Source organism: Phalacrocorax carbo, chromosome 18, assembly GCF_963921805.1.
Source record: "Phalacrocorax carbo chromosome 18, bPhaCar2.1, whole genome shotgun sequence".
Taxonomy (NCBI): Eukaryota; Metazoa; Chordata; class Aves; order Suliformes; family Phalacrocoracidae; genus Phalacrocorax; species Phalacrocorax carbo.
The window spans coordinates 1,579,117-1,594,341 of record NC_087530.1 but is presented as its reverse complement, the minus strand read 5'-3'; the positions used below and the strand labels follow the sequence as shown (position 1 = coordinate 1,594,341).

The following is a 15,225-nucleotide window of genomic DNA, read 5'->3' as shown; positions in this document are numbered from 1 at the left end:
GTGGGTTTTGCTGAACTTGGAAAAATTATTTCTATTGATGAGTAGTAGTGTGTTATTCACAGGTATTAATAAAGCGCCAACATAATTTGCATTGATATTACTAAGCCATATTGTAGCTTATTTTGAAATACTGTAAATATTTGTGTTTCCTTTCTGAAACAAACCTTTGTGTTTGTGCAAATATCTGATGGCACACAGTTGTCTGAATGCTGGTGAACTGGTCCATGGTAGATATTTTCAGCTGCATTCTGCATAATTACTTGTAAAAACTGGTAATTTGAGATGGTTGAAAAATTATATTTTACTGAGTTCACAGAGTGCTGAAAGCTAAATTGCATTCTGTGCCTCAGCTGGACTATTTTGTTTATTCCTTTTAATTGCATTAGTGCTTTAACCCTAAGTACTTAGAATGGCTGTCTGTGGTTGATAAGTAGGTACCTGGTGGTAGGTAGAACAGTTGCAGCATTTTGGAAACACAATGTAAAGGCCTTTGCAAAGGTCTGTTATTTCTTCAGTTTCATGCTCTCTGACACAAGTGCCGTCTTTTATATTATTATCTGGAGGACTGTGTAGCGTCTGCAAAACAACTGTGAGGTGCACTGCAGTTTTAGGGGGAAGGAAGGACCAGGGCAGGGCAACTCTTCTCCACTCTGCTGATTTCTTGTACCTGTATGGTGCAAAACTGCTCGGTCTCTGATCGATAGATTGCTGTAGAGCTGGGAATACCTGAAAGGCACCTCATGGTATACTGTAGAGATTTTTCAGGCAAGAAACTGGAACTGAAACTGTGGAGCTGTCGACTTAAGTAAAGCGTAATTTTTCTAGCTCCATCGAATAGGTGAATTTCTGTTCTAACAGCATAGTATTAATCTGAGATCAGTGCAGTGTCTTGACAGTCGGGAGGTTGGGAAAGAAACGCAGGGTGGGCGGGATAGATGATTTTTGTTTGCATGAGTAAGCTTATGGTTTTTAATAACCTGATACTGAGTTTATGCTTTGACATTGCAGCTTATTAGAATAATAGGAAATTGTTACATAGAGGGCAGAATATAGTGTGGAATGTGATTTGTCTCTTATACAGAGCTTGTACAGTTAGTTATGATTTTCTGGAAAGGTTAATTCCCAGTTTCTCTTCAGAACATTCTGTGCAGGCCTTTCTGTAGGGGGAAAAAATTGGACCCAATTTAAATAGACAAGTCTTGTGAATCCTAAAAGAATTTGGGCATTTAGCCCAGGAAAGGGAGAGTTCTCCACAAGAACTTCATTAACCCTGTCTGTCATCAAAATAAGTAATAAAAGTAGCTATGCAGACTTCATAAAGAACAGATCTTTTGTGTTTTACCCTGTAGCCTTGAACTGCAAGGCACTGGTGAATGAGCCTTGTTCTTAAGGAAAACTGTGCCCATGTGGAAAGGGAGATGGCGATGCCTTATCTACAGCAATACAGAAGTGTGGATATGAGCTGAAGAGCTCCGTGAATGTTCGGAAAACCGATGCCATTAGTTCCGGATACTCAGGAAGGTGTAGGGAAGCTGACTGTTTAGTCTAGCGAAGATACCCTATAGCAATATTGATAATACAGTGTTATTCAGCATATTTTGAGGTGGAAGAAGTACAAACATATTTCTAACGTAGCTATTTTTGTAAGTAGAAAAAATGTTAAATCTTTTTACAGGGGGAAGAGTTTGTGCTTCCGTTTGGCTGTGACTTGCAAGATCCAGATGCTGTGAAAGTTCTTCCTGCAGTGCTGGCATCTGGCTGCTTGGAGGTTTTGCGTAGGGTTTTATGAGGTGGCTTTGAAGTTGCCTTTGGATTTGAAGCGTATGAATCTTCAGATTGGCTGGGCTGCATAAATTCTCGGCATCATTTCCTCTTACTTCTGATTATGAGAAATGTAAATACTTCAAGCTGTTGTTCCGATGTTTTGAAGTTGGGTGAACATATATCGCTATCTCTGTGTGTGCATATATATATATCTTCCTCTGTTCCTTTCCCCTGTATTTGAGACAGATATGTCGGCTATTAAAGACTCAAATTAATGGCTCTAGAGAGAAACTGCAGGAAGAGAGTGGCTGCAGCAGGTTTCATGGATTTTGAGCCCATCTGACATGGGCTTGCTCTTTTACTTTGGTCCACCTAAGCTTTCCTTAAACATTTGAGTTACAGCATTTTCATAAGTATCTTTGTGAAGTTTGCTTAATATTTGTCAAGTGCTTGGAAGTACGCTCATTAAACAGGATTCATCCGTGTTAAGTGGTGGTGTTTCTAATCACATATGTATATACGTATTTATAGAAAACTTTGTTAGGATTTAAGATCATATGTTTGTTAAGGTTACTGAGAACAGACCAGGCTGAACAGTTCCCACATTTGGATTTTGGGGCTGTAGCAGCAGAGCTAATTTAATTTTTTTATTTTATTTTGTACTTTGGATGTTACTTCTGTTTCTCGTCTCCCTGGCTTAAGATGATCCATTTGCTTGTGCTCTTGTTTGAGATAGTTGCTAAAGGTGTCTCGATAGGAACAAGCTGTGGAAGTAGTTTGGATTCTAAGTTTCCATTGCGCACAACTAATTTTAGGGATTGGCTTAAATTGGATGTTTTTGCCATAGGTTGGGAACAATCAGTCTTCCCTGCTACTTGATTTTTGGCTCTTCTTTTTTACAAGGGCTCTTCAGATGTCGATTGAGAGTGGAAACTGTTTGTATTTCACATGTAGATTGTCAACTTGCTGGTAGTACAGTAAGTTTGCTTACTTATGTGCAAATAGCTGATTGTTCCCTTGATGTGGAAGGGAGACCATACAGCCAGTGTGATAATGAAGTTGACGTTACTGGTACAGACAGTGCGCATTTCATAGCTGTATGTGATGTTAACTTATTTCAGTTATGATTTAATGATGTGAAAATGTCTGGCAGTTTCTGTGAATGTATACGTTATGAATATATTTCCAGCCTATATTTAATCTTTCCTTCATCAGAAATGAATGAATTCTGAGAAGGGTAACAGAAATGTTCTTAAATAATTTGGCTTCAGGCTTGAAAGCTTTATTGCATTATAAATTAAAAGGTGAGCATGTTGTTGCATGCTTAGTAAGCAATACAGTAAAATTCCAGGTAGATTTAGTATGTGTTTATTTTTAACATGTGTTTCATTAGCACCAGTAGCGGCCTGAGAGGTCTATCTCTAAAGTTTCAGAGGTTGTGAAAATGAATATAGTTGAATATTTCTGGAAGGCTCAAAATTGCAACTAGGAAGAATAGAAGTTAAAGTGTGTTGGCTTCTTACTTTATCTCAAGCATATGTAAGTGAAAACTGTGGGGAAAAGGCAACCTGGTGTTGCTGTACTGCGTTTACAGTATTACCTGTCTTCAGAGGAACTATTGTCACTTTAAACACTGCTGACTGCCATCCATCCTTAGTTTTAGATGGGATTGTGTGTTTGATGTTTTTCTACATCTTACATAAAGTACATAAATATTTACACGTGGTGTTGCACTAGGAAATCCCAAACAGTGAAATAAGAGGTAGGAGTGGTCCAGTTAGGCTGGTGAAAAGGACCATTTACCTTATCACATTGATTATTTAGCCATAACCATAAATCCCCAAGTACTCTTGGCACTGATCCTAGGACTGTTTAATAGGAACTGTGCGAAACCATCCCTTGTAGTGGATGGATTGAGCTAAATAGCATCTAAGGAATATTCAGAAGGCTTTTCAAACAATTATGTCTTTTGATTTAGGACCAAGTTCTAGGGAGCTGATACTACACGCAGGGGGAAAAAAACCCCAACACAATCCTTAAATCAAACCTTTTAAAACCAAAATTAGAAGTAAGCTAGCTACCTTCTTGGTTGGTGGTGAGAACTGATGAAGGTAATGGGTGTATGAAAGGTTCCATCGAAAGCATAGTATAAACTCAAGCAGCATCTTCAGGCATAGTAATAGAGTCATGGAGGGGAAAATACCCTGTCAGACCTTGCTATTTTCAAGTCATTTTACTAGATTTTTCCACAAACTAGAATACAGAGTATTTGAAATTATAATCTTGCTTGCTTAAAATGGGAATATGGACCTGAGCTGGATGAGGAGAGTGGTTTGAAAGAGAGTGGGAAGTTTGACACAGATACTTAATTATTGGCAGAAAGCATTTGTTTTATTGACATCTACAGTGAGACGGCTCAGAACAGCTTTAAATAGTTGACTTAATGTCATTTTGCTTCTAGGTATGGAACAATGAATTACAGTGTCTGTCACAGCATTTGTTTAATGAATATCAGTTGTTGACATAGTACGAAAAAGCTCTAGGGCTTTTCAGCCATTTTACTAAAACATTCTTAGGCAGTGGATTTTGGGTCTTCGAGAAGCCAGCACTCCGTTACTGGCTGGTGAAAATCTAGTTTGCACAAAGTCTTAACAAAAGGTCTGCACAAAATCTTGACACAAACCCATCTGCACCTGTTTCAGGGTAATTCCAACGCTTATAAACTGCAAGGTGTGATTAAAACACCGTTTCGCTCTGTGGTCAATTTATTACAAACATCCTCATCCTTCTTAGGGGTTTATAAATTGCAGGTACAGTCTTCGCTGAGGGCTGCGACTTGGTTTCTGCATTTTGATTGGGCAGCAGCTACTTGTAAAATTTTTGAATATATAAATACATAAATATATTTTTGTATTTTCTTATTGTGAGGTCAGTTCCATAGTTTGAGTATTTGTAACTTCTCTTAACAGGAGTTATTTAAGGTTGGGTGAGGAGTGCTTCTGAAAGTTTTAAAAAATATCCATCTGTTAAATTAAATTCAAATAAAGTTTGAGTTAAACACAGCTGGGGTCCTTAGTACTTAAAAATATTGATAAAGAAAATTTTACTTTGAACGCAACTATTGTCTTTAACTGTGTTTGGTGACTGAGGCTTTTATTACTTTCAGTACTAGATCCAGGGCCTACCCTTTAAAGCTTCCGTGGGCTGGGAAAGTTGATTTCTGCCAGTTTTCATTTATCTTTAAAGCTTATGTCAATGAGGATGAGTAAAGTTATATTAGATAATAGATTAGCACTTCGGTCATGGATGGCGTTACTAAATCTAACAAAGCTTTGTAACTGAGCAGTCTTAATAGATTGTTTTTAAGAGTCTCTTCACACTTCCATGTATATTATGCTTTCTCAGGCTTTGCAGGTGTACATAACTCATGCTGTGTTACACTTGCATGTGTATATTTATAGATACAGTTTCATCTTAATCCTTAGCCTAAAATTTTGAAACTCTTTACTGGTGATATATCTGTGCTCTCTACTCAACCGTTCCTCTGCTCCTGCTTAGATTCCCGTGCTGCAATCTGGAGCCGCTGCTCAGACAAACCGCGCAGCCCGTCCTCTGTGGGGCCGGCGGTGGTCGCAGCCGGCCTTGCCACCGCAGCGCCCCAGCCAGCTGGCCGTGGTGTAGGCAGCTCCTTCTGAACTAATATTTACTGAATTGTATTACTTAAGTCTGCTCTTGCAGTGTTCCCTCCTGTCTCATGCATTTCAGTGGCATTCCTCATGTCGTTTCCTTTAACATTCATATTCATTTTTTTTTTTTCAGTGTTGGCAGGTGTGTATTTCACATTAACATGAGGGTTTTTTGGATGTTAGACTGCTATTTGCTTATGGTAATTTCCAGTCATCATAAGGTGACTGTTGAGAGAGATGAGCAGAGAAGAAAAAATTGTCAAGCATTTACAGTAAATACTCCCTGCTTTTGGAAACGCTGTCAGAAGTTTAATTGTTAGGTTCAAGTAAGTTTGTCATGTGCCAGACAGAATCAGTCTGCTGTAATGAACGGGTTATGCACTTCACCAGCAAAAAGGGAGAGTGAGAAACCAAGGGATGCTCAGGATTTCCCGTCACCTTGCACTGCAGAAGGAATGGGGTAGGCTTTTTAACCTAGCCTGTAATTAGGTTTTGCATGGAAGCATATATTACTCTGCTTGCTTTGCCAAAGCTCTTCAGTATGATGGATGAGATTTAAAGGTTGATCTGCCTAAATTGCAATGAGAATACTAACGACAAAGATATTTCTGTTGTGAACTATTCCTACCAGACATCATAGCTGTGACAGAAATGGTGTAAGATAATGGACAATAAAAGTCACTCGAAAATAATACTCTCCTAGGATTGGACTGCCTTCCCCGTGGCATGTACCCTGAACCAGAGCGATAATGTAAACATAAGCCAAGATCATAATTTAAATATATAGGTAATCTCGTATAGTATCCTGACAGATTTATTTTATGAGCAAGCAAGAGGAGGAATATTATTGGGCAGTAGAGAGGAAGAAAGTGTTACTGATGTGGTTGTGTTTATTTTGTAAAATAGTTTGCATTGCTCCGGTCTTTGGGGATTCTGCAGTGAACAGCGTGCTGGTGGCTCAGGGGAGGCGGGAGAGCCTGGGCTCCCACCGGCAGCGCGTCACTGCACGTATCGACAGCTGACCTAGGAGCCAGGCTTATGTGCACTGGCACGTTTTATTTTCACCGTTAAACTCCATTTTTTTGTATATGTTAAAAGATGGAAATTTCTGCAGTAGTTTCAGTAATGTACTTGACTGTGTTGAAACAACTGACAGATTTCTGGAGCTATACAAGACTTGCCTTTTTGTTTTGTTCTACACAAGGTACTCAAATAGAGCTGCTTGCTTCCCCCTCCCAAGTTGCTGCGTAGTGAGAGGGTATGAGAGGGCTATAGTAACTGAGTGGAAAAGCGTGTATATATATCTTGCATGATATTTGAGGGCATTGGAGCAGGTCAGAGGTACAGAAAGCCCCGTAGCGTTTCCAGGAAGGGCACAGCTGCACCCACTTCACAGCCAGAAACGCTGAGGCTCCTGGAGATGGAGTCATGTCACTTTTACAGTAGGAAGCCGTGCAAAAGCAGAAAACCTCGTAGTTTGTTCTGCAGAATACTTTTTGTGGCAGTACTAGGGAAAGCTGTAATTGCTGTGACTCATTCTGCGTTGCCAAAGCTGTGAAGTCTCTAGTATGTACTACAGAGGGGGTTGCTCTGTGCAGTGCCACCCCTTGCTGTGTCGCTGGCTGGGGCGTTGGGGTTTGCTGGCTCCTCCAGAGTGGTGGGCAGCAGCAGAGCTCAACGCTGGGCACGTGGAGGCACCTGATGTGTCTTGCAGGAAGGTGAAGAGTATTGCTGCAGAAAATGGTTGTAACAGTGAGCGCTCATACTGCTGCTTTGCTGTCTACTTTAGAGGTGCGTGGTCCTATCACATTGATTATACATCTGGGAGCAAATAATTTGGCCTGTAGTTGGGCTTGAGGCACCCAGAGACACATGGTGATACCCGATTAGACAGGTCACAGCTGTCTCGCCAAGCCGGATTAGAGAGGAGCTGCACCTGGGGCGATGGGGTGTGTGAGACTGAACACCAAGATGCTGATGAGGTTCTGCTCCTTAATGAGTGTCTCATAACTAATGATCTTGGCCTTTGCTACCTAGTGCCCATGGCTGTTCTGCTGTGAGAATCCCACCTGTCAGGTACCTGCAAGGTACCACAGGGTTCGATGGGGTTTTGTGTTCTGTTTTGCTTTCTACTGATTCAGGCGTCAGAGGGACGGATGGGGCATAAGGACAGTTAGGTACCCACAGAGGGCTGCAGCTCGGGATGGGGTAGGGGACCTAACTGCACAGGAGGGTTTTTATTTTCCCTTGCTTTGTAAAAGCTCCAGGTTACCTGTGAATACTGCCACTGTATGCACTGCTGCAGTGGTACCTGTACTGCAGAGGGGTGACAGTAAGTGGTGGGATGCTTAAAGACAACGATGCCAGTCACTTATGTTACTGTGTGGGTGGAGCCTTTTCTTTTTAAGGTGTTTTGGCATAGTTGGACATAAGGTTTGTGTTTCTCCTTTTTGCATTATTCCCTTATGGAGTGGAGGGCACATGGTGACAGACAAACCTACATCAACCTGTAGTCTGAGAGAATAAGCTGTTCATACCACGTGGGCTTTGGTCATATTCTCCATTATGTTATTAAATTTACTCTGAATTCTTAGAGAATAACTGAATTGCCTGCAAAACTACTGAGATACGAACCTGAAGAAAATGAGATGGAAGTTGCTGGTACTCTGGGTATTTTCAGTGCATCGTTTTCAAAATTTCTCAGCTTATACCTTAAGAGCTGTTGGGAAAAGTGAAGCAGCTCTATGCTGAATTCAGTTGTAAGTTGGCCTCTGATTTAATTGAAGTCTTCCACTTCATTTCATTGTTTTTGGAAGCTCTTTCCCTCAGTGGATAAGGTACGGGCAAACAGTCCTGCACCATTCAGCTATGTGGGAGCTGCCATTTTTTGTGCGTGGCTCTACCCTGCCATGATGTCTGTCTTGTATTAGAAAGTTAAAAGCTTTACCAAGACAATGTATGACTCTATTTATACTATGCAGGTAAGTACCAATATTTTAATAATTGGAAATATCAGTGGATTCTGTATTCATCAGAGTTCCCTCTGATTTTGGTACGATAAAGGTACATTTGTGGCTGGTGCGGCGGGAAGCGAGCCTGTGTCTGTTCCTGTAAACCAGAGAGGGCACGTATACAAGGGAACTGATTTTGCTAATGTTGAATGACCATAAACTCTAGTATTTGAAAGTAACCTGAACTGCTCACACTTTCCCTGTTGTAAACATTGTTACGTTGGTTGGTAGCCAAGCCAAGCAATTTGGAATTTGGCTGGCTGATTAAAATTGACCCCAAATACTAAATCAACTGTGATATATCTTTAACATGACCTGGCTGGAATATCCTGGAAGTAATGCTGCATCACCAGAGCTTGGTGAAATCTTCCCTGCGCTTGCTTTACCAGTAGGCACAAACATGGTTATCTGCTCTGCTTACCCATTCCTCTTTCCAGGACTGGAACCCAATTGCTATTGTTTGTTTTCTTTTTTAGTGTATAGTTCCCAAAGCAGATAATTGCTTTTCCGGAGGTAGAGGTAAATGCTTCACATTTGATTAAAGTAGGGTGGAAATCTTTCTTCAAAAGCTGCAAAATGCTGCAAGAGATTTTTTTTTAACTGTATACAGTCCTTTTGTGCATGTGGATGTTTGAGGAGTGTGTGTTATTGGGGACTTATGAGATACTTGAGTATTCATAGTAATTCCAGAAAGCTGTTAGGTTGTTCCTGTAATGCCTTTCACAGATGATGAGCCTGTTCTTTTATCCACTTTCTGGAAAGACATGTGAGCTTCATGCAATTTTAAAATATTTTCATTTACCATCATGGTCAAGACCCGGTCTGAAAATGTTTGACACTGCAAAGCTTCGTAGGAAATTTGGAAGCAGCAATAAAAGGCCTCTCACTTGAGAAGTAAAAGTGCAGAGCGAGAACAATGTAAAGTAAAAACGTGCCAATGTTAAGAGAGCTTATTCCAAGACCTCTTATTTCCTAGTATTGTCTTTGGCTGTTTAAACAGATTTAAAAAAATCTTCAATTACTTGTCTGCAACTGCTCCCCTCCCATCCCCCCATAAGGAAATGAGAGCAGATCTGGAGCGTTATTGTCACCACTTGGTTTTGTGTCCAATAGCTTTTTCTTTTTCCCTATTTGCTTTCTTTGATGCTGTATTGCATCAATGACACTGTTGCTTCTAAGAAGTGACATGTAAAGTAAATTTGTTGATCTTGGTCCAACTGTTAGAGTTACATCCTAAAATACACCAGGATAGTAGACTTATTTTCTCCCACTTTGGTTTAGACATGGTGACCACTGGTTCTGGATGTCTGTGAATTAAGTGTTGCATTTAAGACTGCTACTTAAAAAAATTATTAAAGGAAAATTCCTTTACCTGTTAATAACACCGTCAGTTAATGAGGCATTACATGCTTTAGCTAAGCTGAAAGGTTACGTAGTCCAGCCTTTTTTCTGCGGTGTGGTTAACATTCCTGTGATGCTGTATGTAGAAACAGCTTCTCTTAGCATGAGGTATTTCTGTCCTGAGCCATGTAGCCTGAGTGAGGTGGGAGGTTTTAAGTCATTCAAGTGACTTTGAGAAGATCATTCCTTTTCAAAGGAATAAAGATCCAGCTTTTGGTATGCTACATCTCATTCAAATGCTTTCTGTTAATTACAAGGAAGAGTTTCATGGTAACTGTTGGATTCCTTGAGATAACTTAATGCACAGATTGTGTAGCCTGAATGGAGTGATGGAATAGGGGGTGGCTAAACAGATTTAAACACTTGTTACGTGCTTCTGGTTTTCTTCAGCAGTCTAAAATAACTCTGATCTAACATGTTACAGCTAATGTCCAAATTAATTTCAGGATTAGTACAATATAGCCCAAAACATGGTCGCTTCCTCAGGAGAGTGCAAGTATCTGGAATGGGGGTGGAAGTCAGTGGTCTTAAGCAGTTATGTCAGACACTGCCATGTTCTTTGCTCAGCAGTTTCATGTTTAAAATTCTTAAAGGTTCCTTTGTTTGACTTTTTAACAGAGAGAATCTCAAAAAACCCATAGAATTTTATAGAATTACAGTTCTGTGCAACCTGTGTACTTTTTTGACATAATAAAGTGTCTTCGTTTTGTTGGCTGCTATTTGAAGACCCTCTGTGAAGCCCCTTCCTGGGGATCCCCCTTACAGTCTACCTATAACGCGCTTGCCCGCAGCCCAAGAATAGCCGAGCTGACAGCTTGGAGCAGGACACGCTGTCCCGTAGGTGTCAGCGGGCTCGGAGCTGGTGTCATGTGAGCTGTGCCGTATCTCTTTTCAAAGCTGATATTTTGTTCTTACTTCTTCCTTTGCTTCCAGCTGTAGTGCTTTAAACCACAGTGATCAAACCCAAATACTCCATCTAATACATTCCTGTACAGGCTCCTGGCAGCTAGGCTGTTCTGAGCTGTTAATGGCCTTCCCATTGTCTAACCCTCGCGGTAAGTAATTGTACCTGGAGTTGCCTTATGGCAGCTGGGAAGTTATGGTTCTCCTAGGAACGTCCCAGATTTGTGCATGATCAGATGACTCGGGTTCTCATATTCAGGAATAACTCCCTTTTCTCTTTTTGAGCTGTAGTCCTTTCCGAAGGCAGGACGCAGCAGATACGATGTTTGATCTGCGTTAGACCACAGATATTTCACATGACACTGCCTGGACACGCCTTTTATCTCAAGGCTGTGAATGTGAAATTTCTGAATTCCTTTGGAGATAAGTGGCGAGAAGCGAGGCTGTCAGCAGCCTGCAGTCCCTAGCTGTGTATCCTCTCTGCTTGAGGACTTGGAAGAGAAAGAACATGTCTTATGTTCTTCCTTCAGTAAACGGCCTTTCTTCAACTCATGAATAATAAAATAATTAAGATCATTCTGGCAGTGTAACGTAAGGTAGAAATTTTGTAGGGCAGTTTAATGTTGATATTAAGAGATGTATTTTTATTTTTTAAGTATTCACCTGGTTACTATTAATCCTACGGATGCCCTATACTGAAGGAATCTTAAAACCAGGCTTTTTTGTATTAATAGTGATTACCCTTTTCCACTGGAGTTTCATACCACCAACTCTGAAAACCTGTTTTTATTGAGACAGCCCATGTGTTAGCCTATTTATATGCAGCAGGTACTCCAGCTCTCACAACTCTTTTCTAGTGGGTGTTTGTTAGTGAAAGTTCATTTGCTTAAGAAACAAGAGCCTTTTCTCTGCTTCCTCCGCGATAACTGCGTGTGTGTGTGTGTTAGGTAGCTGGTGTGGGGACAGATCTCCCAGATCTAAAGGCTTGTTTCACTGACAACTGTTAAAAGAACCAAGTGCAGCTTGCTACAGAAATTCTTGTGCATCATATTTTCTCCCCCACTCCCCCAAATATTTAAAATACCTTTGTATTTTAATTTAAGAGTTAGTCATTGCCCAAGTACCAGGCATGCACTATTAATACACTAATGAAGTCAGGTTGTGCTCTTTCACTGAGTGAATACTTGCCAGAACTCTTGAAACAAGTTTCGGGAAATGCTTGCGTTGGCCACTAAATCTTCCCTTGTCACCATTACGCTTCTAGTTGCTGCTAAGGACAGCAAAAATGCTACTCTGAATGACACATTACCTAGAGCGTGTGTGGATAATGAAAAACTAGCTATGAATAACATTATTTAATAAAGCCCAAAAAACCTGCATACAGTCTTTTGTGAGGAAAGGACGTTAGTGTATTTATTGTGCGTGTTCTGTGTATGCTGCGAATGTATTTTGAGGACTGGCTTTGCTCTTGGGACCAGAGCCTGGCCCCAGGACGGGCTTGGAGCAAGGAGCGCTCTGATCCACTCTGGGTGTCCCCTGCATAGCTGATAAAATTACTAGGATTTGTCCCCGAGTCAGGCTCAGACATGGTAACACTGCTAGTTCAAGTATGGTTTTTTGTTTCCTAGAAGGGCTAGAAAATATGTATATGCCTGGTCTCTTGTGTTTCTGCAAACAGAAGATATTCCTGGCAGGCTTTCAGCCAAAAGCCCGTAGCTGCCCCCGTTACTGTTCACTGTAGCATTCCTGAAATCCGTGCACAGCTCTGTCAGAGGAGGGTTAGTTAGTCTGGGATCACATTGTTGCTCCAGCACTAGGAGCATCTCAGCTGCCTGATGGGCAGCTCTGTACAACTTCATGGTACAGGTTTTGAAGGCGAGCAGACCGTCATTTCAGGCGGCAGTGTTGTGCTGGCCTGGAAACAGCAGCATCTGAGCGAGCCTTCCCTCTGCAGGGAGGGACCTTGAGAGGGAGAAGGTGTGGAAACCCCTTAGGGTGGTCTTAATGTCACAGCTGGAGTTTGTGGCCAAGGGTGGCTGGTCCAGAGGCTGAGGTGGTGCAGCTGCACACACGCACTCGGAGGAACGTGGTATTTCTGCATGGGCGATGAGCGGTCATACCCATGCTGCTCTCTGTTGGGCTCACGTGGCGTTTTCAGATGTCCAGCATCCTCTTTAAATAATGACAAGACTGGTACATCCAGTTTGGGAAATAAGTTCCTTTGCCCCATTCAGCCATTATGGAATTTAACTTTTCAATTTTTTTCTCGCTTTTTTTTTTTTAAATTCTAAGAAGTGAAAACTGACTACCACACTTGCAATTCCTTCTAATTGGTTTGTGTTATGGTTGATTATAACCTCTTTTTTGAGCCCTCTCACCCAAGTACTTGTGTCCTTCTTTCCTTCCTGTTACCCACAAGCTTTTGCTTGGTTTTATAATACTGCTCAAAATAAAACTAATCTTGTCATACTGTGAAATGACTTGATTCAAGGTAGACCCAAGATGTGATGTGTAGAAGTTCTATGTTCCGGGGGTAGGTTTCGTAGCTCCTCATAGCTGTGCCACCAGCATAAATGAAGGTTACATTTTGTTTTGCGTTGTGACTCAGAACTTCACAAACGAGACCTTTATACTTAAAGGGAAGGGAGACCGCACTGGTCTCTGTAGGGAGGAGGGTAATTTTAGAATGAAAATGAAGGATCATTGCAGGCAGCGATGGTGAATTTATTTTTGCCTCTTTACAGTAAGCTCTGTATCTGGTAACTTTTGTTAGGTTCTATTCTCCAACACTGCATCCTTTTCATTTCTGAAATTTTTGTAGGAAATTCTGCTGGACAGCTGTGCTTAGCAATTGCTGCAGGTAAAAATGGAACAAATTGATTCGCGGAATCTTCCCCTGTTTGTTTGTTTGTTCCTAGAATAATGCTTTGATCTCGCTGAATCTAATACGGTTTCTAGCTGCTGTTTCCTGTGGTTTACCCATCTGCATGTAAACTTTTGATTTGGGGGTGAGGAAGAAAGTGTGTGGGTAAAGCTACGCTTTTAGGCTGTCCCTGGCCAAAGAAAGCTACAACTGTCTGGTGGGACTTTTTGTCACATTTGTTTTACAAACAGAAACATGCTAACCTGATGCAAGGTTGGACTAGATGATGCCTGAGGTCCCTTCCAACCTGTGATTCTGTGTGAATTGACCGTGGTATCAGACACTCAGACATCTAGGCTCAGTAGTTCTAGGGGAAGTAACGTTAGCCTCTGTTACAGTTGACAAAAGCAATGCCTTTTGTAGATAACATACCACTGCCCAAATAAACCCCCTTTCTTGCTGTTTTGCTTATTACAGAATGATACCAGTAGTATTTGTGATATTGGTATTTTTGCTTTGTAATCTCGTGAGTGCTGGGGTAGCTTTGGCCTGGTGCTGTGTCCCTTCAGCTTGCAGGAGGCTTAGGGTGCCTTCTGGTCTGTCATTGCCGAGCTGAGCTGAGCTTCTGTGGGGCTGGGGGTGGATCGGGGTGTTCTTTCCTTGAGAATTGTTTGCGTGAGTCAATGCAAAGGAAGAAAGGGGAGGAATCGGTTCTCGCTGTCTTGATGTACGACCATGTGTAGGCACACCCCTAGAAAGAGTTCCTTGCTTTCAGCGCTGCATGGACAGTGATGAGACTTCTCTCTCCCCTCTTTTAACTCCAGCAGAACTGTGAGGCAGACTTTGGTATGATACCATGGAAGGGCAGCATAACCATCCACATCATCTAGGGGACCAGAACAACCCTCTTTGCAAGCTGCCCGGGCAGGAATATCAGCATGATCCTCAGGTAAGTGCATGCATCTCTTCACTCTTTCTCCTTCTCTGTTTTCTTCCACCCCTTTTCTAAAGGTCTATAGATTTTTTGGCATTTAGCCTTCCACCCCCCCACCCGCCCCACCCCCTTTTGTTTATAGTGCAGCTACAGCAGTTTTAGGGTAAATTCAGTTTGTGATTCTGCCAGCCAGCCAGAGTTTCGTGAATCTAGTTCTTTGATTACAAAAAGAGAAAAAGGAAATACTTTGAATTTTGCTTAAAGCAAGTGTTTTTAAATCATCTTAAAAATATGTTCTGTATTGGCTTTCTCTTCTTTGATTCCTTGAAGAAGAGGCCAAAGAAAAGCAGCTGATTGTGCAAGTGAATACATGTATTTTATCTCCTTTTATAATAAATGCTGAAGAGCTAATTACCAAATACAAGAAAAAGCTCATCCTACACGAACCTTTGGGCTCTCTGGCTTAATTTTCTGTGAGTCTCTGGAATCTGTCCCATAATGTATTTTATCTGTACTGTTCTCAGGTTTCACTATAGAGGCTCATATCTCTCTTCCCTGCCTTTCCGCAGAAGTGGGCTAAAGCTAGGGTTGGACCTGTATTCAAAGTAATGTTGATACCTTCACTGTAATCATGAAACTTGTAGTTTTTTGACTCCTGGCTGC

The 15,225-nt window shown here is 41.4% G+C and overlaps 1 protein-coding gene across 6 annotated transcripts in view; it reads left to right on the top strand.

Moving 5' to 3' along the window:
- The window catches only part of NEK6 (NIMA related kinase 6), a 68,935-nt gene that overhangs the window by 11,734 nt on the left and 41,976 nt on the right, over nucleotides 1-15,225 (top strand). For 3 of the 6 annotated variants that reach the window (XM_064469009.1, XM_064469008.1, XM_064469006.1), the window contains exon 2: nucleotides 14,456-14,577. In XM_064469009.1, the coding sequence (XP_064325079.1) occupies nucleotides 14,485-14,577 (93 nt within the window). In that variant the 5' untranslated portion in view covers nucleotides 14,456-14,484. Of the gene's footprint in view, nucleotides 1-14,452; nucleotides 14,578-15,225 lie in introns of all 6 variants that reach the window. The other 3 variants (XM_064469011.1, XM_064469007.1, XM_064469005.1) reach the window with 1 other exon arrangement.